Source organism: Perca fluviatilis, chromosome 8 (genome assembly GCF_010015445.1).
Source record: "Perca fluviatilis chromosome 8, GENO_Pfluv_1.0, whole genome shotgun sequence".
Taxonomy (NCBI): Eukaryota; Metazoa; Chordata; class Actinopteri; order Perciformes; family Percidae; genus Perca; species Perca fluviatilis.
The window spans coordinates 10519678-10546216 of NC_053119.1; the positions used below are offsets into that span (position 1 = coordinate 10519678).

The following is a 26539-nucleotide window of genomic DNA, read 5'->3' on the forward strand; positions in this document are numbered from 1 at the left end:
ACTTAGTTCAAGTCTGTAAACTTGTTTCTTTCAAAAAGAGCAAATCCCATATAGAAGAATGTACACCAAACTTCCTTCAATTGATATTTTTGATAAGGGTTATGCACCATTAACAATTGTTTTCACATCATGAGATTGCTCTCTATCTGAAATGATATAAATGTCATTTCTGTATTTTAGTGGGCCGCCCTTTACAGTGTTGGGGCGTAGGAAACTACATGTAATTAAATTAGTAGTTTAACTACATTTTGCATTAGCTTGCTGGTAGTTTAACTACATTCATATTTGCATAGTGATTCAGATAGTTCAATTACTTTTGTATAGTTAACTACTGAAACTACAAAAAACTTTTGGGACATAAGAGGAAAGGAATTCTTTTTTTTATTATTTTACCATTGCTTCTCTACTGTAATTAACCAGCCCTGCACCCTTTTTTCTCCCATCCTTACTGCTTTGAAGGCATGCCCAGGCAATGCATTCATCAGGCAGCCACTTTTGTTTTAGGGCAGGTTTAGATCTCATTGCTATTCTACGAAATGAACCTGTGAAAATATTTGTTTTTTTTAATGTTTCAAATTTGCAATATATATGTATATATTAGGTGTCAATTGGTCATTGTAAGTCAAGTATTGATTATTGCTATTAACAAATGTTTACTTGCTGCATGCTATTTTGGAAGTTACCTGGCTAACTGAGTAATCCTGCTTTGTGCAATACCACCTAGACTCTAGGTTCTGGAAGGCAGGTGTCTGACTGATGGTCATTGTCTACAAAACCAAAGCTGACATTACCGCACTTTCCATGAATAGTGGGATATTTTATTATTTTTTTTTTTTTTACAAGAATATTTTTTTCCTTCTTGTGTTCTCTGATCAATCAGAATCAAGACAAAAAGCCCAATCAGGGAAGTATGGAGGACCTTTCCCAGGACCAGCCAGACCAGGCACTTCCCCTCTCTGAGCCAATCAACATCCAGCGAAGGTCCCCTATGATCCGCAACCGCAAGACGGGCTCCATGGAGGTACCAGACCCTTTAGTGTTGGTGTTTCAGGAGTAGACAGGATGTACTGCTAATAATAATACAACCAGACTGGGTGTTTCTTTTTCTTTTCCCACATAGTAGTTCAAGCCTCTCTTTAGTTGAGCAGTTTTGTTTAAGTCAACGAGAGACGTCAGGTCCCTGATTTACTTTGGCCGTTGTCAGTCTTAACCCCTGTGCTCCATGGCTCCACTCAGGTCCTCTCTGAAACCTCTCCCACCCAGTCCTCCAAAGGCTGCACATCTCACCGACTCTTCCCCTCGTGTTCGCGCCAGTCTCCTGAGATCAAACCGGCCAGTGGCCTAGGTGGGCACCTCGTGTGTGTGTGTGTGTGTGTGTGTGTGTGTGTGTGTGTGTGTGTGTGTGTGTGTGTGTGTGTGTGTGTGTGTGTGTGTGTGTGTGTGTGTGTGTGTGTGTGTGTGTGTGTGTGTGTGTGTGTGTGTGTGTGTGTGTGTGTGTGTGTGTGTGTGTGTGTGTGTGTGTGTGTGTGTGTGTGTGTGGAGAGAGAGTTCATGCCAAAAGACAAACTGACCTCACATCACATTTTATCTGCAGCTGTCATCACTGATCCTCCCCTCATCACAAGCCCCTGGCTGTGACTTCTCCTTGCCCTCCCACCTTTCCATATCTCTCTCTGTCTCCAGTTATTTCTCTCTGTGTTTTTCTTCCCCACTTTTCTTTCCATCACCCCCCTCTCCTCGGTCTCTCTTTCTGACATTCACACAGCTTCCACCTTAGCGTAGCTTAACTCTCAGCCAAAGAGGATCAGACTCAAAACTATGCAGGCGCGAGGTCAGCAAGGAGAGTTACGTTCACAGCCAACTGTAGGATCTCTGGTGTCGCATAGTGTTTAGAGACGTACCGATATCCTTGCTGGGTGATAAAGTGACAACATAGGGGACATATTGTAGGTGTTTCTATCTCTTATTTCTGAGGTCTGTACAGGAAACAAACCAAAGTTCTGAAGATCAAATTAAATCATTAGACTGTTCACTGATGTTTGCCATTTTGCTTTTTATTTTAAAGTATATATTATTGCAGAACAAACTTTGGAATATAACCAATGTCCTGATTCCATACTGCACACTAATTTTAGACAGTCTGTACTGTATACTAACTGACAAAGTGAAAGCAATAGATTTTATACAATTATATTGTTTTTCAAGATCAGTTTATTTAATGTTTTTTGCAGTTGTTAGAAGCTCCTCCATTTCCTGGTACAATAATGTACATGAACAGCAGACTTAAAATTCAAGCATTTTTTTGTGTAAACACGACACCCTCTCAAAATAGATTTAGTTGTTACCAGACAGCGACAGTGACAGGTTTCTTGTTTGATATATTTATGCAGGTTGTAATCCTGAAAACAAAAGAAAAAAATATGGTTATAATGCTAGAAATTGTAATGGCATTAAAGTTATATAAATTCACATCATTGTGTTTTGAAAGAAAAGCTCATGCACATTGCACACAGTGAGGTTATAGCTGTATTATCTTGCACACCTGATGTGGTTTTGAATAGATTTTTAGAGCACTCCAAAGAAATACAAATAAAGACTAATTCTTTATTTATTTATTTATTTATTTAATTTAAACCAACTTTTAAGATAATTTGTTCGTCTAATTGCAGGAATTGTCATTTAAGAATTAGTCTTTTTAAAATCACTATCCTTTTAAAGGGTGGTATTTAGTTGAAGTTTGTACTATGTACAATGTGTAGATATGAGGGTCTCCTTCATCAGCAGCTGAATGGTACGGTGCATGCTCCGCAGTCTAACTAGGTCTTTAACCTTTAAACTAGATGAAACAAACACATGATCAATAACACACTGTGTTCTATATTGCCCCCAATATGGTTTTTGGGCTCATCCTCCTGCAGAGTCATTTTTGGTGCTACAATAAACCCCCTTAAGTTAAATGTTTGGGTATTTCTTCTTGAGCCCCCCTATCATGGTACACATAAAGAACAATGTTCTAAATCAGCTGTCTCTTTAAGTACCTCTATGGGGCCCCCCCTAATGAAAGACCCATTAGAGGAATCTTGTTTTGCTGTGTGTACACTTTCCAAGGGCATGCAACCTCCAACAATGTGCTAGCACGGTGACACTCACACAAGCATGAGAGCCCCGTCGTCTAAATCAAGAGGTGTGGAGAAACCCGTGACTGTGAGAACAGGGAGTAAAGTCACTTTGTGGAAACAATTTCTGTCACGTGTGCTTCACTGGGAGTTTCAAACCTATGTGTTGCACTCATCTATTTTAAACTGCTGCAGTGCAGTTTATCTCCTTTCTTTGCACAATTAAGACCTAAAAGATGCAATAAACTAAATGGATATGTGGCAAAGAGGAAAGAAGTATTATTATAAGTCATTTCTAATAAAAATAAAAAATCTCAGATGCAATCAAGTATAATCATAAACATCAAGTAGACAAGACAATGCAAACAATAGCAGTTACAAGTATAACAGTGCCTAAAGTGTCACTCAGTGTCACTCAGTGCCTAATTATCGCAAGTCTGAAAGCAGCAGTTAGTTCTGAGTCCACGCAACATTAGAGGGGCTCCACCTAAAGCCTCTGGGTGAGTGGAGCCTGTCAGTTATGTATAGTAAGTGTGAGGGTGCTGAGTGATCCCTCCCTGTTCATCACCAGCACCAGCGGCACCGACTGCACAGGTCGCTGACAAGAGCAGCAGGTGTCAGAGCTGACCTCGTTAGTGAGCTGCTTCTCATACCTTCATACTGTTTATAGAACAAAGGGATGAGGCGCAGATGCCTTTTTACATTTTTTTTTTTTTTTTTTCCCCCTGCAATTCCAAAGATAATATTTCCTCTTCTGTTTGGTCTATAAACTCAATATTGATTTAAAATATTAAAATAAAAAACATGATACATTTATGAGCATTGGCTGTTGCAACTTCAAAGGGTTTATGCACAGCAGGGGTCTGAAACAATCCCTTTTCCACATTCCACAGTCTGTTTCTCACACCGCTGCTGCTTTTTGCATACAAAACACATGTTCTTTGTTTACTTTTTTTACTCACTGTTAGTGTTGTTTACACACATGCACACATAGTTGGGGCTGGGAACCAAACTTTTATACTTTTATGCACCCACCAAATAGCCTTCATAGTATAGAGTATGTTATTTGAGTAAATTTCAATACCTAAGGAGTATCTCATCAGCGTCAGTGAGCCAGTAAGCATGCAGCATGCTTTACCAAGATCTAATGTTAGTGACGCATAATAATGGCAGTGTAATGTTACACGTCGTAGAGGCATGCAGGAAAAACCCTATGTTACACACAGAAATGCGGCTCACATGTGTGTTGAGAGGCATGACTACATTGATCGTCACATAGGTGTAAAAGAGCTTAAACCGCAATGTGTAATGTTGTAAGTATTTTGGTTAAAATATATTTTAGAAAATTGGTATCGAAAATGTATTTCGAAAATCCGGTATTGAATTGACTATCTGTATTAAATATTTTTGAAGGATACCCAGCCCTACACATACATGCAGTTCTTATATATGCAGTCACTGTTGTGAAAACCTTAAAGCTTGCATGTTATCATTTCCAGGAACAAATAGCTGCTTTGTTTTCTGATTGTACATGAAACAATTTTTAGTTTATCATAAACTGAAAATCATCCAAACTGTAGCTACAGGGTTTTCACACACAGTACATCCTTTGAAATGTACACACACTAATGCCAGACTCTCCTAATAGCATCAGTTTGTTATGAATAATGGCATGGTGTGTAATAAAAACTCTCCCTGCACACCTTCCTCCCCCGACTCCTCCTCACACAGGGTCGCTCTGCTCTGGCCTCTTCAGTGCCTCCGCCCTTGGGGTGTCCTGTAGCGCCCCCAACCTGCGAGACTACGTACGCACCCACCACCACCTCCACCGAAAACCACCTCTGTCCCCCGGCAGTCTGCCGTGCCAGATTAGCATGTTTGGTATGTTCACACCACTGTCTGTCCTCCTCCACAAGGCGGGTCTTTTCATCTCCATCCTTTTTTGAGAAAGTCTTCAAACTCTTTCTGGCTTAGAATATCTTTTTTTATTGTTCTACTTTTCGCTCCTGAAGCTTTAGACACTTTCATTTTTGGGACATTAATTTTTGTCACTCCCTGCTTTCTTTTGCTACCTTTCCCAAACCAACGATTTCAATCTGTTGCATCACATTTCTTGGGTGATTTTACTTTGCAGTGTACTGCAGGGCACTGATTTGACGGCAGAGTAACGGCTGTGCAGCAAATGCTGAGCACGCAACCTGACACTGGACCGGACTATGTCATGTACCACAGCTATCGGTGATCAATGTTCTCCCAGATCAGCATGTCCACTTACTGATCACACGGCTGTCTGCTTGGGTTTGAACGTGTTGAAATTCTCTCTCTCTCTCTCTCTCTCTCTCTCTCTCTCTCTCTCTCTGTGCATGTTGTTTTGCAGTGCTACCATATCCTCTCTCAGGGGATTTAATTTCATAATCCACTGTAAAGTAGTTTTTGTGTCTGGAAGCCAGAAGTCTGGCTTTTTTCATTAATCACAATTTACGCTAATCCCTACATTAAGAAACTCAGCCTGTTATTTGGAAAAGATATATTTTCAAGACTCAATAATCCACCTTTAAATAATTCCCAGTCGCATTCTCCCTCCCCACCCTTTTCCCCCAGTCTCATGTTGGAAATGGTGAGTACAAGCACGCTGTTTTTACAGCCACCAGAGGTCCTTATAGCAGGTTTAATTATCCCAAACATCTGGATTGGATATCATTTTCATGGTCACAGCTGCTTTAGTTAAACATGTTTGTGTCACATTTTCAAAGATGTGTCACATCCTCGGGTTAAGTCAGCAGCAGATAATTCTACTCTGCACAAACTGCAGGAATATATCCCCCTCCCCCACACTGCTGGTTTTAAACACAGGAAACTGAGCTGTTCAGTTTATCCACCAGGTGTCACTCTGACTGCAAGGCTACACACTGCCAGGAGCAAACCTATGCTTTCCTCTCGCAATTCTGTTACATCATGTTTTGCTCTCTGAGAGACGGGAGGGTTTGGACTGACGTCAGTGCTGCTCATTGAAGGGAAGTGGGCTCTGCATCAGAACAACAGATTATTCTTTTAACGGGAAATGTGAATGGAAGTGTACTGGTTTGAACTCGGACCTTAAAACAATCAGTGTCGGTGAGGAGTGTACTTTAGAGCAACCTTTTATTGTCTCATGTACCCCCACAGCAGATGAGTTCAAATACCCCTTCATTAACACCACCCGGCATGTTCCAAATGTGTTCTTTTTGAATGGATTTAAAACTTGGATGTAATTTACCACTATTAATTATATAAAATTGGATATTCCTACAATGATTTAGTGATCTTGGATCCTGGAAAAGAGATTAAGCCTAAACTTCTGGTTTTTATCCCCATTCGGTTTGGTCAAGTTTGCAATGCTATTATGACTGTACCGCTTAAAGTTGCAGAAGATCGTTGTTTCAACTTCAGTTCTCTTCAAATGGAGCATTTTGCCAACTTTAAGCTGATTGTTTAGCTGTCCAGCCACAACTTTACTGGTTTGAGCCAGATAGGAGTTGGTGGAGTCCAAAACCAGAGCTAAAAGAGAGTCAATATTGGACCTATATTAAGCTAAGCTAACCTGCTGATGTATGTAGCTTCATATTTACTGTACAGACATGAGAGTAATATCGATCTTCTCTTCTAAATCTTGGAAAGAAAGTGAACAAGTGCAGTAAGTCAACAGCCAAGGAAAGGACGAATCAGGAAGTTGGAAGCACAGTTGAATGCCTTTTTATATCAAAGTCCAGCATGTTTACTATTCAGCCAAAGATTCATAATTTACACCATCCACTCCACAGCCTCTCCACTCACTTTCACTGATAGCCTCTTTGTTTATTCAGAGATGACACTCCTATTGTTTGGCAGACAGCTATTGATGAATCAACGGGCCAACTCTCTCTCTCTCTCTCTCTCTCTCTCTCTCTCTCTCTCTCTCTCTCTCTCTCTCTCTCTCTCTCTCTCATTTTCTCCTCTATTTTTTTTTTCTCATGTGAAAACGCATCACTGGCAAACAGGCAGACACAGGTACCAGCAGCAGACCCAGTAATACCAGTTACCTTTCTTATCTCCTCAGAGCTGTTCTCTATGCCACCAGTAAAGAGATTTTCTGTGTCGTTTGCCAGGCATCCGACTAATGGTATGTCTGCTTTTATTCAAGTTTATTTCGACACTCCTCCAGTTTTTCCTGTTAACTTGCATGGCCTTTTTGTGGGAAAACATTTCCTGTGTTTTCTATTTTGGGGGGTTTGACATTTGGCTGCGTTAATTACATGTAAACGTCTCCAAGATTTAAAGAAAAAAAAAAACATTTTAAAAAGCTTCTGTTTCACCACACACCCTCGGTGTTTGTTGTACCTTGTGTTGTTTTCGGCCCTCACTTCTAACACCACCTGCTCTGCCTGCAATTGTTTAATTTGCCTCTCTGATCCTGCTGTTCTTCACAGGATAGATGTGTGTTCCTTATGTGGAATATATCTTCTGCCTCAGATATACTTCCATATGCAGATAATTTGTGCACACACTTTTTCTTCTTTTCAAATCATTTTAGTCTGTTTATTTCTTAGTTTGGGTTATACAAACTAAAATTCACTTCTGACAGCATCACTCTTGGTGTGATCCGAAATATTGCACTTGTAACCACACTCAACAGTGACGTCACGGTGTACTGACACACCCTGGAGTACAGTTCTACTTCACTGCAGCAAGGTGAGAAGTTAAACCAGGAGTTCAGCAAAAAGTTGCTTTTGTGAGTCGCTCTCCAACATGTGAATGAGGAGCTCCTCACAAAATCAGGCAGCAAGACGTGTGTATATATATATATGTGATTTTGTTTCTTCATACATTTGTTGGAAGCCAGCTCTGTAGCTACACACTCAAGAAAAGAACAGAACAAGGAAGTGGTTAACTGGATTTTTTATCACTTTGGACCATAAAAACCTTGTTCCAGTCATTAATTTTATTTACTTAAACTGTTTTTTGTATCACACAAGTTTAGTTTGCTTTGCAGTTTCATTTTATTTTATTCATCAAATTAGTTACTTTACAAGCACTAGTGCATTTCGCTGTCTTTGTACTTGTACACTGCAAAATGACAATAAAGTTGAATCTAATCTAATCTAAAACTTGTAATCTGAGATCATTAAATAAAGCTGAAATGATTAATTGATTAATTGATAAGACAATCTCCAAAAAATGAATCGTCCACTATTTTGATAAACAATATAATCATAAATGCCCGAAACTTTCCCATTGTGTGCTTTTGCTGCTATTCTTTGTTTTATATCTTTGTAAATGAATATCAGTGGGTTTTGGACTGTTGGTTGGACAAATCAAGATGTGATGTTTGACTCTAGGACCTTAAAATAGGCATTTACAGATATTTCATAGACCAAACAATATATTCATTATTAATGCAAATAATCATCCCCGCTGTCTCTTATAGACTCAGAAGGGGCAAATTAAACATCACAGCACAGAACTGAATACAAGTCCTGTACGGTTATTTGGATATGAATGAATGGTATTTAGGATTTTGATCACAGGCTCAGAAATGGCCCAGCGTGTGTTGGCGGCCTGTTAAGTGCCGTCTGTACAGGAGAAATTGCATATCGTCGAAGCAGCAGGATCATCGGACGTGTTGATTCAGAATGACAAGCAGAGTCGGTGTGATTCAGAAGTCTGATGTGATGTTGACAAGTGTTTGGGTTTGGACAGACCACTGAAAACCACAGTGCTTTGCTCCAGTTCGGACTGTAGTAGCCTCCTGTGCGTTGAGTATGTATGTGGTTGGATTTGGCTTAGTATTTAGAATGTTTAAGACCTTAGAAAGTAATAACATGACTTTTATTTTTGTGATGTCCACACTTTAATAAGAAAAAAATATTATTACAATATATAAATCATGTGTTATTGTTTAAACAACTTTGTTTTTATATCCCAACACATTTAACAAAATTATTTAAGCTGGTTTTCTTCAGCTTTGTTTCTATAGCAAGGTTTTTTTAAATAGTCCATTTTAAAATTCTGTGACCTGCAGCTAAAGTTTTTTTTTTTTTTTACTTCTTTTTGTATGCTTTTTGATTGTTATTAATAGATAATGATGCGATTCACTTGAAAAGAGTGTAGTTTAATATCAGAATGTCTTTTATATACACATAAAGAGAATTATGGCTGGAGAAGTAAATCTCAATGTGGAAATTTTAGAGAGAGAGTTTCATATATGGGAGGCTTTGGTTGATAAACAGTAAAACAATGTTCAATTGTATATTTTTCTTTAGATTGAGTCATAAATCAGTCAGGTGATTAAAGTTGAACCTGAACTCAGACTTGGTTGAGTTTTGCATTAAATATAGACACTAGTGATGGAGAAAAATGTAGAGAATACCTTTTTCTTTAATCCATTTTATTTCTAGTTATTACCTTGCTGAGTATGTGAAAACCTGTTGTCCTCACTGAGGAAAGTTAGCAAAGTAGCACTGATTAATTACCCATTATGATGCTCAGTGGAGAAAAGAGCAATCACAAAAGTCTTTTCTCTCTCATAACTTTATTAGACAAAATATTGTACGGCACAGTGTACTGGAGAGAAAGTAAAATGTGTTCTGTATGAGTTTTTATGCAGTGATTGAGCAACAGCCATGACTTCGTGATTAGTTCTTCATTAATCAAATATTAGAAGATATTATTAGAGTTGTGCTCACTCAGTCCTGCACTGTTTTCTTTAAGTTGTTGCTTTTTTTGTAGTCGTGATCAAGGCAGGGCCGGTTTACTTACTTATTTACTGCCCATTATGACTGTTGGCATGTATGGCAGCAACAAAGGATTTCCACGCTTGTAGGTTTTGGGCCAGTGTCTTTATAGAGCCCCAGGTGTGATGTAGGGTCTTCAGCTCTACCTCCACCGTCCTGGTATTCGGACGGTGTTCTTGGGTCGGCCTCTTTTACGTTTGCCATCTGGTGTCCAGTGAAGGGCAGTTGGTGTGATGTTTTCTTGCTCTCTACATATTACATTTCCAATCCATTTCCATTGCCTTCTCATAATGATGGTAGCCATGTTGTCATGTTTACACTGGCTGAGTAGAAGTTGATTGGAGATGGTGTTGGGCCAGAATATTCTCTTTATTTTACGTAGGCTTTTGGTGTGGAAGGTCGACAGTTTGTGGAGATCGCTTTCAGTTGTTCGCCAGCACTCAGAGCTGTATAGCAGGGTAGACAGGACACAGCTCTGGTACAGTCTCAGCTTGGTGTTGGTGCTGTACTGGGCAGACTTCCAGACGCTGTTTAGTCTCTGTAAGGTGTTTCGGGCCTTGCTGAGTCGGCTTGTGATGTCGTTGCCTGCTCCTCCATCATGGCTGACAATGCTGCCTAGGTAAGTGAAATGGTTGGTCATAGGTAGGTTTGTGTCTTCTATTTGTATTTGTGTGGGGGTTGGGATGTTTAGCATCATCAGGGCCGGTTTAACCAACTACAAAAATGATCTGTGGGAGTTTGTGTTACCTTCATGAAGCATATTATCACTAAAATCTGCAGATTCACAGAGCTTTACATGAAGTTTCAGCTCATTGTTTAGCTGTCTGGCCTGATAGCGTCACTTTCTGTTGCAACAGGCAGCTGTTTTCAGTGAAAAAGCTCTAAAAATCGACTGCACACTACCTGCGTAACACCAAACAACAGACACACATAGTTAGAGACTAGCTAGTGAACATAGTGGAACATTTAGCCACTAAAAATGCCACATATTTCCAAGCTAAAAAATTGTGAATATTCGACTAGCATTTATAAATTGGACAGAAACACAACTCTATATAGGCATTTTCCAAACTATCGGTATCAGCATTTATAATGGCTGATAAATGATTTTTTTTTTTTATATTCATTCATTAGAATCATTTATAATGACAAATAAATGATTCTGATAAATTAATATTTATTTAAAAATAAAATAAAAACGGACAAAACACCCTTACACCGTGTTATGAGTGTTGGCGTTGCATAGTTTGTCCACCAGAGGACACTCTATGTCCCGTTTTTTTTGTTGTGTTTTTGTTTCTAAGGACTTTCATATTTCATATCTTAAGTTTGTATTTTTATACATTTTATTTATCAGAACTTTAATATATTTTGATGTTCCTCTGTTCTGTTGTGACAATAAAACAAACAAGTTTATATTTAAACTGCATTATCCTATTATTTTAGTGAGGACTCCTAAATAACTACAAGTAACTAATGTTAGGGAAATCTGTTTATGTTTTGTTACGCGTTTCTGGATTTTTTTTTTTAAATATATAGTACAATGTACTGTATATTGGCCGATATATCGGATTTTTAAATCACCAAATATTTGTATCGGTATCGGCCTTAAAAATCCTTCATCGGTTGGGCTCTAGTTTGAATGCCTTGAATCTTAAATACACAATCTTTATTTGAGAGAGCGGCCGGTCACAATGCATTTTTATCTCCATACCCAGAGTGGTTTATAGAAAAACAATCACATATTTTGTAAAGTAGATCATTGTCTCTGATAGTGTCTCTCATACAGTAGTTGGTCTGCTTCAGTCATAACTAAAAGGTCAAGACAGGTATTGCTCAAATGAAGCCAGAGATTGGATCTGAATAAACTTTCTATGATGAATTTTTCAGCTCTACAAATCTTTAGCTCTGTGGCTATATGTTGCACAGCTCCCATCACTCCTCCTCCTGCTCCACTGTACTTTTCTTTTCCTCTCTCCCTGCTCTGCCTCTCGTCCCTCAGAGCCCTCAGACGAGCTCCATGTAGTCCAGCTGCTGGGGGGGCTTCCCGCTGAGCCGGCCCTGCTGGGGTTTGCCCCTCTGGCTGTGGACGGGGCCATAGCCCACCACCTGTGCCACTGTCCCTACCACCGCCCCCTCTTCAAGAGCTGGCTGATGACTGGTCAGGAGCTCCCAGAATCCCTCCACGGTCAGCCGCTGTAGACCCCTCTCACTTCCTTTGTCCCTGTTCAGCCAGTGTTGGGGCAAGTTGGATGCTGTTAATGCCAGTTGAGCTTTGCATCTACTGTAGTTCAGTGCTTTTTCAGTCTGGTTTTCCTTCTGTGCATTCATCCTTTCTCCTTTTCTTTTTGTCACATTTGCAGCCCTGCTCCATTTCATGCCCAACTGTAAATGTGTTCCTATTTTTCTGTTATTTTGCATGCATTTCTACATGCATGCTGGATGGACACTTGATGACCAGCCACACAAACACTTCTGTGGAAGAGTTTTAGGCTTGTCTAACTGCATTGTGTGTGTGCTCCATCCTGAGTTTATAGAGAAAATTACATTAAAACCGGCCATTTGTTCAATAATGAGCTCCGTCTGTACAGTCAGCTGTTGGTGGCACAGATTATATATCGGCACCACCCATCCCAGAATATGTTTCCTGGCCAGGTGGCAGATATTTGAGCGTCTGTTGAACGATTTGGGTCATCATCTCATCCCTCATTTTAATTGACTAATTAAGTGGTGGACGGTTCGCAAACTGCTGATTTTGTAGAGTGTTTCTGGAGCACGTCTTGGCACGTTGTGTCACCTTAATTATTCTTTTGCAGGCAGCAGTGACGACTGTCCGTAATAACTTACGGATTGTTTTATTTGATTGAGATTTTTTGGCTTTGTCACATTTTAATGACTTATTTTTTTTGATCTGTTAAATATCACTTTCCTCCGGTCTTTGTGTTCACCTGGGTTAGTGGATGGTTGAGTGAATGGTGCAGAGTAGCATCAGTGTTTTCTGCTCCTGCTGTATCTGGTGTGTGAGCTGAATTTCATATCCGCATGGAGATGCTGCAGCAGGATGGGGAGGAGGAAGAGTAAAGATAAATGCCATCGTAATTTATTTTTATACATTCCACGTAACAGCTTTATTAGACAGAGTACAGTAAGGACAGAACGAACAGATGGACGTGAGGATAAATGTCATGTAGCGAACATACGATACACATCTTGAGCCACCAAAACACTTCCTGAGGCTTTGTAGCATCAGTTTAAGCCAAGCAGGTATTATTTTCCTTCTGTCTTCAAAGCTTTGACGGGAAGACATTTTCTTGTTGAACAGCGATCCTCTTACCTTGGTGTAATAAATAAAGCTACGTTGGCCAACATCCAGTGAGGAAACCATTTGATGATTAATGGAAGAATACAGTCTAAAGTGTCTAAGTGTTAAAGCTGCTGGCTGTGATGTATCCTGCTTTTCCACTCCTGTTGTTCTTTTTGTTGTGGTGTATAGCAGATAATTGGCCAAAGAAATGTCATGTTGAGATGTAAAATGGAGTGACAACAGAAACGACTGACTGTGAACAGATTTTGATAACCTCTCGTGTCATGTTTTGCACATAAATGATCCCATGAGAAACGTTGAGAAACTCCACTAAAACTTGATGTGAAAATGATCAACAGGGGAAATTCTCACGTTGGCCCCTCATGGCCTTGAATGGTTCCCGTCCATTAAGTGCTGGCTGCAGTTTGTTCCGCTTTGTATCGTTTATAGTTTTAGGTAGTAGCCCTGGAAAAATCTGTAGTCATAGCACATTAGTCATGAATAAATGCAAGGCTGACCAGCATGCTATCTGGGGATATGGATGTGCTGCTTCAACCTCCATCCATTCCCCTTTTTCTGTTTCATGGAATCGCTTCTTCATAGAGTTCTTTGTCGGGCTGCACTGAATAACACTGGATTGTATTTGCTGCAAGTTTGTGTGTAAAAGTCAGCTTGCCATGGCACAGTTGTGTTTGTGTTTAGATGTTTCTAAGCACATACACATAATTTTATGAAAGGAAAATATGCAGTACATGAATTAATTAATCTATCCATACAGACTTCTGCCAGCCCAAAATAAAACCGGATAAAAGGAATTGACATAAAGGCTACAAAGGCAAGATAAATATGTACAACAGGTTTGATTGCAAACCCAAAACTGTCACATATGAATCATACACAGTACAACACTGCACCAAGGATTTATTTTATTTAAATTTACCTTGGGTTGTGTTTCAATTAATGAATGATCAAAAATAGAAGAAAAAAAACTATTGCAACACAATTGACCATCAAGGAGAAATCGTCTTTGTCACCCACCCCATCATTAAGGTTAAATGTCAAAGTCCAATTCAACCCTCTGTCTTGCTCAAGGACACGTCAGCAGGCCAGATCGTTTTTGTTATGTGGCTTGTTTTGCATTCCTCTTGCTCTCTGGATCAACCTAAATAAATTAGTTAACTTTAAAAACTGTCTGGATCTAACTTTACCAGAGGAAGATAGAAGGTGGAAATCTTGCCCTGTACAAATCTCGCCTCTATTAAAAACATGATGATATATAAATGATATTTGGGCCAGCTGCATACACAGGAAATAACTCACCGTCTTTTTGTCTCTTGATGGTCTGCTATTGTTGGCAGCACCTCTTATTACCTAGGTAGGTTTACAGACTATTTGTATTTTGTATCCAAGATTTCCTTTAAGGGAAAAAAAAACATTGAAGCATCAGCATGGAAACTAAAGTTGACAGCCGTGATTGACAGCCACTCGCTATGTGAATGTGCTTTTATTAATCAATACTTTTTCATGTGGTGTGAATCAAGAGTGAATTGATCCACACCCTCTTATGTACATTTACATGACAATTTCCAAGATGATCAGAACATCCTGCTTTTTATGGTCAAACCAACCAGAAAAGTAAATTAACATTAGCCATATTGCAGATTATAGTTTGTTGACATTCATTTTGGCTGGAAAAGTTTGTGCAGTGCAGCTGCTGTCGGAGGCCAGACAGTAGGTAGACCGTACCATTCACTGTAACAAGCCACTAATTTCAGATCTTACTGTAGAAGAAATTAAAGTCTGTAGGGCTAGTTAACAAATAAAATGTGAGGATGAGCAGACAACCAACATGCACAGAGAGCTATAGTGTCACCTCTCCTCCTCTTCTTCCGTTGGATGGAGAAGTGGTACGACCCGGCTGTGTTTCTGTCTCCCCTGTCTTGTGCTGCAGGGTTTGAAGGCTGCTCCATGGTGCCCTCTATCTACCCACTGGAGACACTGCACAACTCGCTCTCACTGAAGCAGGTGGACGAATTCCTCAACACGGTGTGTGCGAGCAGCAGCGAGGCCCACGCCAAAACCATGAAAGGTAGGCGTGCATAGTAAAGCAGCAATAACTGATATATAACCAACCAGTCTTTCTTTGTGCGGTTTAGTTCTCCACAAATTATGAAATTCAGACAAAAGCTTTCTTAGGGAGAAAAACACAATGCAAGTTCCAGTGCAGCAAGTATTTGGTAAGTGATAGTTTGGATCTTTTGAAGTAGGATTGTATGAGGTACTTATCCATAGTCAGTGTATTACCTACAGTAGATGGCGGTCGACACGCCCCCAGTTTCGCAAAACAGGAGTACCAACATGGAAGCGAAGCAATGCACTGCTGTGGACAGGGGGCACACAACAAAACATATTTAGAATATTCATATCATCGCTTTACCTTGTTGTCAGAAAGTCCTTTCCGAGAAGGAACTGAAGCCGCTGTCTATGTTCTCTTCAAATCCCCCAGCCTCTTTCATTTGACAAAAACTGTAATTTTCCTTCGACGGAACACGGGAGATGCTGGTCTACCACTGCCTCGATTGGTTAGTTTGTTTGTTATTGTGTGAGTTTGGTGTTTTGAAGGGTTAGTTTGATTTAACCAAAGTCACACAATAACACAAACAAACCAATCGATCGAGGCAGCAGATCTAGAAGACCAGCAACTTCCATGTTCTGCGAGGGAAAGGGATAGCAGTGAAAATATCCCTTCACATACACACAAGAAAACCAAGAATAATTTTAAGGGCCAAAAGAAGAAATTATGAATGAATGGAAATTAATGAATGGCCGTGGATTGGATAGATATGAGTACAAATCAACTTCTTTCTAAAATAGGGGGACTACTAGTAGGTGGTAAAAGGGCTACAATTCCTAAAATAGTGATCTGATCCGACCACATCAACTGGAGTAGAGCCATCTCAATAAAAACTATTAAAAACTGCACTGTGGTTCCATTAAGTAAACTGACATTTGGAAACTAAACTTAATGTGTTTTTTTTTTTTTTTTGTCTTGGCTCCAGCGCTGTCCAGCCTGTTTGACTCTCAGAGCCAGACGTCTCTCTACAGCCCTCAGCCGCCGCTGTCCTCCTCTGGATCTGAAGCATCTCTTCGGCCACCAAGCCAGCCTCTATGGCGTGAGTGTTTTTTAATGATTTTATGGCGTTACGCAGGTTGGTTACGCAATATGTACGCCCACTTTTATCTCCTCTGTTGGAAGTCTGCATGTGAATGCAGTTATGAGGATTAGGACTATATCCCAGCTAAATCAAACTTACAATTACTACAGTTATTATTACAGTTACTACAATGAAAGGAAATAATGAGTCTGTTAGAATATATTTTGATCTACATATATACACAGCATTTTGGGGTTTTGTGGATTCTATTTGTAAGCACTTGTTATAAAATAGGAATATAACACATTGATTGGAACGACACTGGTTTCGAAGCCCCATTCTGGCTGGTAAAAATAAAAATGTATTTCCCCAGAATCTATCTAAAACTACTGCAGTCACTGCTCTGTGGTTACCAGTGTCATAGTCTGCCTTGAAAAAAGGCTTTTAATCATCAGTCCTGCCAGTGGAGCTCCCATGTGTGAACTTAAGTACCTGTACAAAGATAGTGTAGATAGTGATGCTGAAAAAGGTCGCGCATGCTCCGGTTTAGGTCAAGAATGAAAGCTTTAATTGAATGATTCATTGTTTATCTAAATTGTTGGAGTTTTATGTTAACTAATTGAGGATCAAATCATTGTTTGACTACTACTCTGAACACCAACGTCAGCAGCCATTTTACATTCATATGGGTAAGAGCATCATCTAAAATGACTAAAATGTGCATATTAAATTTTATGAAGTTTCATGAACTGCCTGCATTCTTACAAAATGAGCTGTATTTTAGTAAACAAGCCCTCAAACTGTCATATGAGCTAAATAACCGCAGAATGTAAATGTCTGGCAGGCCATCCTGTGGGATCAGTTGTAAAACGTATAACCTATAAAACTCAGCTCCTTCTTTTCTCCCCTTTTCATCTTCTTCTTCACTTCTTCTCTTCTAGCTGTTTTACCCCCTTGGTGGTGAGGTGTTTAATTTAGCCCATATTCTCAGTGTTGATTGATGAAGCATCTTTCTCTTTAACTTATTTTCTCTTTTATCGCCCCCTTTTTATCCACTACTTTTGTGTTTTATTTACATTGTGCGCACTTTGGGTGGCTTTTTATCTCTCTGTCGATCTTATTCATCACACCCGGTGCACAAGCAGGGGTGCTGGAAGTTACAGCTGGACGAATACGACGTGTTCTGCTGGTTGTGCGACACTGTTTGTTCTCCCATTGGCTGTTGTTACAGGACAGCTTATTAGCAAGTGCAGAGTCAGTGAGGCTGTCGTATAACGACTGTGAAACATTTGTAGTAACTCTAAGGAGATCTTGCTAAATGTGGGTTTAAAATGGCCTTAAATATTCATGTTAAAGTGTACTGACATTGATCCTCATCTAAAAAAAAAGAGTACGTTGTAGTAACGTTATTTATATACACATTGGCGTGCATGTGGCTTAATTTATGAAATCCCTAAAAACTTTTTTCATAAAGTTCTCCATGGCAACAGAAGATGAAGCTGCAGGGGCATGACGCTGTTGCTTTCCTGTTTTTGTACTGTGGATCACTTCCCCTCTTTGTCCAGATTGTGTCCCTCCACATGATGCACACACAGTAACGAATAGTACACGCTCAGACTGAGAGCGGCAAATAATGAGATTATTACTTGCATCATAGATTGATTTAAAAAATGAAGGATGTGTACCTAATAATGTGTCTGTTCTCAGGTTAAGGGCAGTGCTGTTTGTACAATCTGTGCATATATGCATTAAGATCTTTGTTTCTGAGCTACAAAGATATTTGACTGAATGATCTCAGTTTTCTTCTTCTTTTTTTTTTAAAGATGGCAGTATCCCCTCCAGTGCTGTATCCAGTGCAGGCCCCTCCTCCCCCATCACAGAGAGCTCCGGCCTGAACTTCAGCTTCAGTGAGTAAACTCTCTGTCTGGAAAAAAAAACACAAGGACTTCTGGGTATCTAAGGGCACGATCTGAAGACCTTGGTTTGTCCGTCTCTCCGGGCTTTATTCAGCTTTTCCTCTGTCCTGCTCACATTCACACAAACACTGGAGAGCTGCTGATTCTGGGGAGAGGCCACTCTTGTGTATTACAAACACTCAGACTGTAAATATAACCACTCAGACTGTACATGGACTCTTCAGCTGCACACATGTGATCACCACACCTTTCCTGCCCCGTGAATAAGAGAAGAACACTGGACCTTCAACAGTTTAACCTCGCATCCTCCTCTTCGGTTTGTCGACACATTCATGAAACCAGCTCCGACTGTGTAGCAGTGCATCACGCCGACAGTCAGAGCAGTTGTGCCTTTAGTTTAATTTGAATGCTGCCCATGCTTAAACAACAACGTGCCTGTTTGTTTTTGTTGTTGTTTTTAGCCCACATGCTGTTTTGCAAAATTCTCACACACCAACTGCATCATCTCTGACCTTAGACGTGCACGACTGAAATGCATTACAGACTGTGAGTCAAAGTGTCGACCATAATTCTTTTGAAATATTTTTTTCTTCTTCTCTACTGTTGTGCTGCAACCAATGTGGCTAGTCATTCACATCCCACCCTGAAACAAGACAGGCTGTTGTTTTTGAAATCCAGGTAAAATGTACTAACATTTGAACCAGTAGGCAATTTGAGGTGGGGGGGGTGCCATTCTCCTTGTTGGCCTGCAATCCCCTCTCTCTCCCTCCCCCTAGTAGCAGAGAGTGCAGGGGCAGAGTGGTGGTGTAAACAAATACAGAACCAAGAGTTGTTACGAACCCTGTTAAAAATGTAAAAATGGCCTACTGATTTGAACACTTTGACCTACAGTTTGTTTCAGCTACAAATGTCTGCACATCGGCTGAAAGTTAAAGCTTAAATAAGTCGTCCCGTATTCCCTTTTATTGCTGAGAGTTTGGGTAAGATGCTCCACACCACTCTCACATCTGTCCGTTAAATATGAGGCTACAGCCAGCAGCAGGTTAGCCTAGCTTAGCACAAAGACAGGAAACAGGGGAAAACATGCAGCCTGGTTCTGTCCAAAGGTAACAAATGGGCACCTGTAATTAACACGCTTTATCTTGTTTGTCTAATTCATACAAAAACTAAAGTGTAAAAACAACAACCCACTGTAAAACCACAGATTGTGTGCCCGACTATTTCTTGGCTGGGTGCTATATATCTTCACAAATTTCCATTTGTACACTATGGCTTTTGTTTGAATTGAACAAACGGGATACATATATGAAGTGTTAATTATTGAGATTTAGATGTGTCCGTAAGTAGATTTTGTTATCATTTGACAGGCTAGCTTTGTTTCGGTTTCCATTATTTGTGCTAAACTGACTGCTGCTGGATTTAGCTTCAAAATGTCAATCTATTCCTTTAAGACTATGTAAACATTAGAAACCTAAGGATTGGAACTTATTCTGGGGGGGTTTTGAATTTAAGTTCAACTATTTTACAAAAGGGGCAGGTGCAGATCAAAAATGAGATTATAAACTAATTCTCAAGAATCTAGAGAGGTATGTGTTGTCATTTCCATGCTTGGTACCTGCTACATTAAAGGTCTTTTTTGTTCACAGGAGTTTTAGTTTACGTCATACTTTAAAATACAGGTGTTTGTGTCATGTAAAACTCGAGCCAGCTTTATCAAACTGTTTATCTTTTCAATTATCGCCTGCTGTTAAATGGAAACACAATTGATGTGTAAATGTGCCTTTAAATATATATTTAATACAGTATTGTAGACACTGTGGGTTTCCTGCTGTATTTTAATTTTGTTCCCATTTTGGGGGGGGGGGGTGTTACAAATCCAAAATGATTGAGAAAATCTGTGGTGTAGTTTTATTTTATAATTAAAGGGAAGAACCACTTGATTAGGTAAATATTCTAAATGTACTTCTACATAATGAAAACTATGTGCGTTTTCCCAGTTGATGTCACTGCAAATAATGTGTATCTTTATTTAAAAAATAATCAAATGACTGTTTCCAATGAATGAATGAGTGATACTCAGGTAGACATGAATCTACAGATGTAAACTGGTTTTATATTTTGAAAATGAGTACATTTAGTGAATTTACTTCAAACTCCAAAGAAATACTTGTATTACTTTGACCAAAACGTGTAGGGTAAGCTCTATCATAAAACAATGACATGCAGTTTTATTATAGTAGAGCTCCAGGATGATTGGGCATTATGTTCAGACAGTACTGTCTGCAACACCAAAGTATTACACATTTCAAACTGGTTAAATTGAAAATGAACTGAGTCCCATAACCTGGAAACATCTGCTGCAGAAAAACATATATATATATATATATATATATATATATATATATATATATATATATATATATATATATATATATATATATATATATATATATATATATATATATATATATTAATCATGGAAAGAGTTTTAGATTTAAATAGGACTAATGATTTTTTTTTTACATAAAGGTTGGTTGATGTAAGTAATTTTGGATGTGTATTTATGTGATTATTTAATGTCAAAGAGGTGTGTTTCTGCGATGGCTGCTGGAGAACAAAGTGGATGTTGAATGTGTAAAATGTGTTAAACATTTCTGTCGATCTCTTGAGGTTCAGGTCGGGCTGTAGTGTTTGAAAGAGGAGGAGGTAATAAAAGCAATCCAATAAACCGTGAAAACATTGTTCAATATGTTATCAAGCAACAAACAGGTGTGTGTGTGTGTGTCTTTATTAATGGCCCACTGTCCAGACTATAAGCCCTTTACTGCTCCATAAACAAAGCCCCTTGTCAACACACTCGTCTCCCTCCCCGTCTCATTTCTCAGTTTGTTTTTTCACTTTCTTTTTTCCTCCCTCGAGTTTTAGTCCATCCCTCTTATTTTCTCCTCCTGTCCTTGTTGCCTTCTCTCCTCTCCTGACTCATCTCTTGTTTTTTTCTTCACCCTATTCTTTCTTCCCTGCTTCCTCTTATACTTTTATCCCGTGTCCTATCTTTTTACCTCAGCCATTTGTCTTCCCCTACACTCCCCATTTCTTCTAGTCTCTTTGTTTCCTCTCCTCATCTACTCTTTGTTTCTTCCCCTCATCTTCTCTCCTTGTCTCATCTTCTTTTTTCCTCTCCTTGTCTTCTCTCCTTGTTTCCTTCTCTCCTGATGTCTCTTAATCTTGTTTTCCCACCAACCCTATTTTATCCCTTGTTCCCCTCTTTCTCTCCTCTTTTTCCTTCCCTCTTCTCTTGTCTTTTTACCTCACCCCGTTTTCCTTTCTCCTCCTCTTTCTCTCTACTCATCTCCCTCCCTCCCTCCTCTCTGTCTCTATCTCCCACTCCCCTCCAAACAGCTTTGAGAATAGTGATGACTCATACCTCCTCCTCCTCCTCCTATTGCTCCCTTGCGTTTCCATGGCGACGCCCCAGATGTAATTGACTCTCCCTGAGCTAAGCTGGGTGACTGAAGAGGGAGACAGAGAGAGAGAGAGAGGGAGGGAGGGAGGGAGGGAGGGAGGGTGGGAGACAGACAGAGACCGCCGACTCACCAGAAGCCAAAAGCTTATGTCATTCTTTCCCAAACACACAGCCGTCTCTCTTGCTTCAATACAAACTGTGCTGTAGCTACTTTCATTCACAATGCTCACAAAACGCCCACTGTTTGTCTGCAGGTAGTCTTGTGACCTTTTATTAAGTTGTACTCCGGTAGCAGAGCCAATTACGTTTTAATGCTGTTGGCTTTAAAAATGTTTTGTTTAGTAAAATATGCCAGTAGTCTACTGAATGATAGTTTGGCTCCACAGATGTACATTGCTGGGATAAAGCCTGACATCCAGATGCCTTGCAGGGCTTTACAATCTGTACAGAATACGACACCCCCTGTCCTTAGACCCCCGAGTTCGGATAAGGAAAAACTTCCTCAAAAAAAACAAATGGAAGAGCAGCAATTTCTAAATCCATGTTGGTGTTTTCTTTTTCTTGGGGATAAGTATGAAAGGTGTTACAGGGTCATGATATTTATGCAGCTACAAATGTGTTAAAACACCAGAAAATACAACAATTTGTTATCAGTCCTGTCCAATTTAAAGCAAAACATGTGTTTTCTAAAGCTTCTACATTTTGCATCAAAGTTCCAGCAGTCCAAACCACAAGAAGAAAGCCGTTTCTAGACGAGACCGAGAGGAGCTAAACGAGAACGTAAGGTAGAAGTAGATGAAATGAGCTGAGGAGAAGCTGGTACACAAACAATTGAACATCATAAAATGAAGGTGTATAACAGTGTATGTCTTTTTATACCCTTGGCCATTTTAACTGTGTTTTACAAAACGAACCGGAAATGACTTTGCTGACTCATGCCTTGATGTTTTGAAGCCAGTCTGTGTGGTGCTGAACACTTACTGCATGAATCAGCCACTTTCGGTATAAGATTTAAAGATGCATTGGATGTGCTCTTGGCATGATATATTGTATATTTCCAGTGGTCAAACTATTCAGCTTCCCTAAAGTCATAGTATGTTGTGAGAGTTAAAGGTTAAGAAGCTTTACAACTGTTTTCTAACCTGCTCTAAAAATTCCTTTAGGCCTTTTTATTTCTTCTATCAATGCTCTTTTACATTTGTATTTTCAACTGTAGGATGCCCCAACTTCCTTCTTACTGTTCAATGACTTTGGCTTTTACTCCGCTAATTGCCCGGAATCTGAATGTAAACACAAAGAGAGAAGTGGGAGAGAAAGACAAGAGAGGAGAGTAACTATTAGTTGTGCTGAAGCGAGAATTAACCTCATGTGTCTCCATCCAAAACCTGACAGGAAGGCAGGAAGTTGTCCAGTTAAACCTCGAGTGCACGCCCACAGCCCGTCCTCAAACTCCCCCCCCCATATAACCCTCTTACAAAGTCAAAATGCATTGTCATGGTAACCTGGAGGAGGAATGGGAGTTGTTTTGCCTGGCGACGTGGCAGCCGAGGAGCAATGTGTGGGCTCGGTCATCTCTCTAGATCATTACCAACGGCTTTAAATAGTGAGGCGTCCACGGTGAGAGGGACTGCCAACATCAACGTCCAACAGGCCAAATTTGAATTTGTTCCTGAGTGCAGAAAGAATAACAGCGAGAGGTTAGACACTTTACTGCAGGCGAAAAAATAAAATGAGGGACAAAGATAAATTAGGGGGCCTTGCATCACTGGCTGTAATGAATGTGTATTACGGCATCAGGTGTAGGTGTGGATCCATCCAGGTGGATTTTGAAGCCCAGATTGATTTGCCCCCCTCCCGACACCATCACTCAGGGAGTTACCTTGACGTTTTCTTTCCCTCGCTGCTCAGTCAAAGATCTATAAATATCAAATGGACAACTGCTAATTTATTTTTGACAAGTTGGAAGCGAGAATTGAGCCGTGCTGCTGACTAATCAAAGCTGACCAGGCCTGTTGTCTCCGTTACTGAAGCCAACAGCTCACTTCCTTACCTCACACTTCATTTTATGTATTTACTGAAAAATGTGTTTATTGGTGTTGTGTATTATTTTGTGACAGATGGGGTTCATCCCCTCCGTCTACAGAACAGGACTTCAGCAGATTCAGGTAACTATTTCAAAGTTTGCCAAAAACAGCTTCACCACTGTATGTTTAACTACTTAACTACTTCAGAGGGAAGAAATTGTCAGCAACACAATTGTGGAGAAACTGCAACTGAAGTAAGAAGACTAATGTTTTTTTTACTATAATGACTTCTGTTTCTGCCAGTTTCTAATTTTGCAGGAGATAGAAATGATGTAAAGGTCACATTAAAGGAGAATTCCGGTCAATTTCAACACGTAGCTCTGTTTGTGAGAAAAACAAAAACCATCGGTGTTGCCTGCACCGTGTTATCCTCCTGCTAGCGTTAGCACCCAGGATGCTGAAACCAAAAAGTTTTAAACGTTTTTTTTGAGCCTCTTGTTCGAAATGTCATTACAAGTGCCTACCATACCGGAAAGACGAGTGCTTCGGGACCGTCTACAAAGTACAACACGAAAAGGGATACAAAAATATTTATTAATTTAATAATTAAATAAGGTAGTGTCTCCAAACGTACCTCAATTATAAATTGTCTCCTGCTAGTTGTACTACAGCACTTACTTTTAAAAAATAAGCATATGCCTATTTTTGAAAATATTTTTGTATCTCTTTTTGGTGTTGTAGTTTGTTGACATTCCCTAAGCACTTGTCTTGCCATCTCAACACCGGAACTAAACAGAGCTGAATTAGCACAACTTTTATGCATTTCTTTCCCATCTACTGCAGTCCGATTCACTGTGTTCACTCGACTCGGAAGGAGTCACTTCACATGGGTAGGCTTTAGTAATGACATTTCGAACATGTTAAGAGGCTAAAAGCACGTTTAAAACTTGCCCGGTTTCAGCCTCCTGGGTTCTAACTGTAGCAGGAGGATAACACGGTGTAGGCAACACCGATTGTTTTCGTTTTTCTGGCTACTGACAGCACTCCAAATTTACAACCAACGGAGCTATGTGTTGAAATCGACCGGAATTCTTCTTTAAGCCAAAATTCTGGCCCCTTTATTCATAAAACTAAGACTAAAAGTCTTAGGCACACTGTTGTTTCACGCTATGACATCAGCATGATCCCAATGACAATGCAAGTATGCTGATGTTAAGCATGTGTGATATTTACTAAATATTTATTGATGGAAATGTTCCTTTAGGTATTTGGTTAGAACCAAATAAATGGACTATATCAAATCTTAACCTGATGATAGTGCTATATGAAATGTTAAAGAATAAGCAGAGTTATTACAATTCACCTTGAGGGGAACATAGATGAAAGCACAAAATGTCATGACTCCATTCAATAGTTGCTGGGATATTTCAGTCTGGAACAAAATGGTGGACCAACACATCCATCCACATGCCGTTTACAACATTTACAAAACGAGGCCTCGTCCACTTAGGAGGCAGGAAATGTGTACCGTTTCATACAACTGGGGCAGCATGTAATGTGCTATCTTTAGTTTGGAATATTTGGTTTGATTTGATTTGCAGGTATGAGTGGTGAGATTGGTTAGGGTAAGAATACCAGGGTGAACCAGGCAGAGTTGCGTTCCTTACATTAAAGGTGCCCTGCCATACAAAACCGTTTTTTCTTGCATTTTTTTAAATATGTTAGGTCCATATGTGTTTGTGTTATGTTGTGAATGTGAATGTGAATGTGAAAATGAACTGGTACTTCCTCTGTCAGCTCTAGCCACGGAAAAGAAATAAGCAGAGAAATTAGGCCAATTACAAAAGCTGGTCAGTCTGACATCATACTGCCTGAGCTCATTACTATTCATTAGCTCGCCCAGTTGGGCTGGGTAAAGGATTCTGACAGCCAGGCTCTCATTGGCTAGCTGTTAGCCAATCAGATTCAAACAGCTTAGCTTGTTGAATATTAATGAGAACTGGCAGAAATCAGAGTCTTCCTACAGGCTTTCTATACCACGCTAGAATGGCTTGAAACAAGGTAACCAAGGCATTTTTTCCACAAAAATGTTACAGAGTCCATGGTAGAACTTCAGACATTACCACAAAGTCATGAAATACGTGTGGCAGGGCACCTTTAAATATCTTTATTTGTATTTATTGACAAATGCAAGAATCTGGTCTATTTCCCCCAAATCACTTTTAATTTTCTGCATCTCTTCGATTTTACTGGCTTAAAACAAACATAAAACAGTAACCTATATCATTTCTGACACCTTTAATAACTTTATGTAGTCCATCCACGTATAGAAAATGTTAAAGTTTTCTTCTAAGTTTTAATTGTCAGAAAATGTAAATGTTACATCAATCATGTCCCTGAAAAACTGTAAGATGATGCATATTTTTGGCAACCACTTTGGTCCAGACTGAAATATCTCAGCAAATATTTGATAGATCAGGGGTCTTCAACGTGCTTTAAACCAAGGACCCCTAAACTGAAAAAGAGACGGAGTAGGGACCCCCTACTACATACTGTATATTGTATAAAATTAAGTTGCATATTAAATTGGACTTACAATAAAGTGTAGGGCGGCCTAAAGCCTTTATAAATATTTTTTTAGTGCATAGAATACTAAGCTATTAAAATAATTATTGTGGGCATGATTTTATAAATCATCTTTAAATGTTGCACATACTGTACATGTGGCACATTGAATCCTTAGGATGGCTACCTTAGTGACTACCTTACCTATAGGCCAGTAAGCCTATCATCAGTGATTTATATTTGCTAA

General features: G+C 39.6%; 1 protein-coding gene across 15 annotated transcripts in view; it reads left to right on the top strand.

Annotated features, from left to right (window-relative positions):
- Positions 1–20614, top strand: part of ppip5k1b (diphosphoinositol pentakisphosphate kinase 1b) — a 59065-nt gene extending 38451 nt beyond the window's left edge. For 6 of the 15 annotated variants that reach the window (XM_039809191.1, XM_039809192.1, XM_039809193.1 and 3 more), the window contains 8 exons: positions 881–1021; positions 1237–1345; positions 4848–4997; positions 7192–7254; positions 11868–12053; positions 15121–15258; positions 16229–16342; positions 18148–20614. In XM_039809191.1, coding sequence (XP_039665125.1) covers positions 881–1021; positions 1237–1345; positions 4848–4997; positions 7192–7254; positions 11868–12053; positions 15121–15258; positions 16229–16342; positions 18148–18239 — 993 coding nt within the window. In that variant the 3' untranslated portion in view covers positions 18240–20614. The other 9 variants (XM_039809199.1, XM_039809206.1, XM_039809201.1 and 6 more) reach the window with 6 other exon arrangements.
- The last annotated feature ends 5925 nt before the right edge of the window (positions 20615–26539 follow it).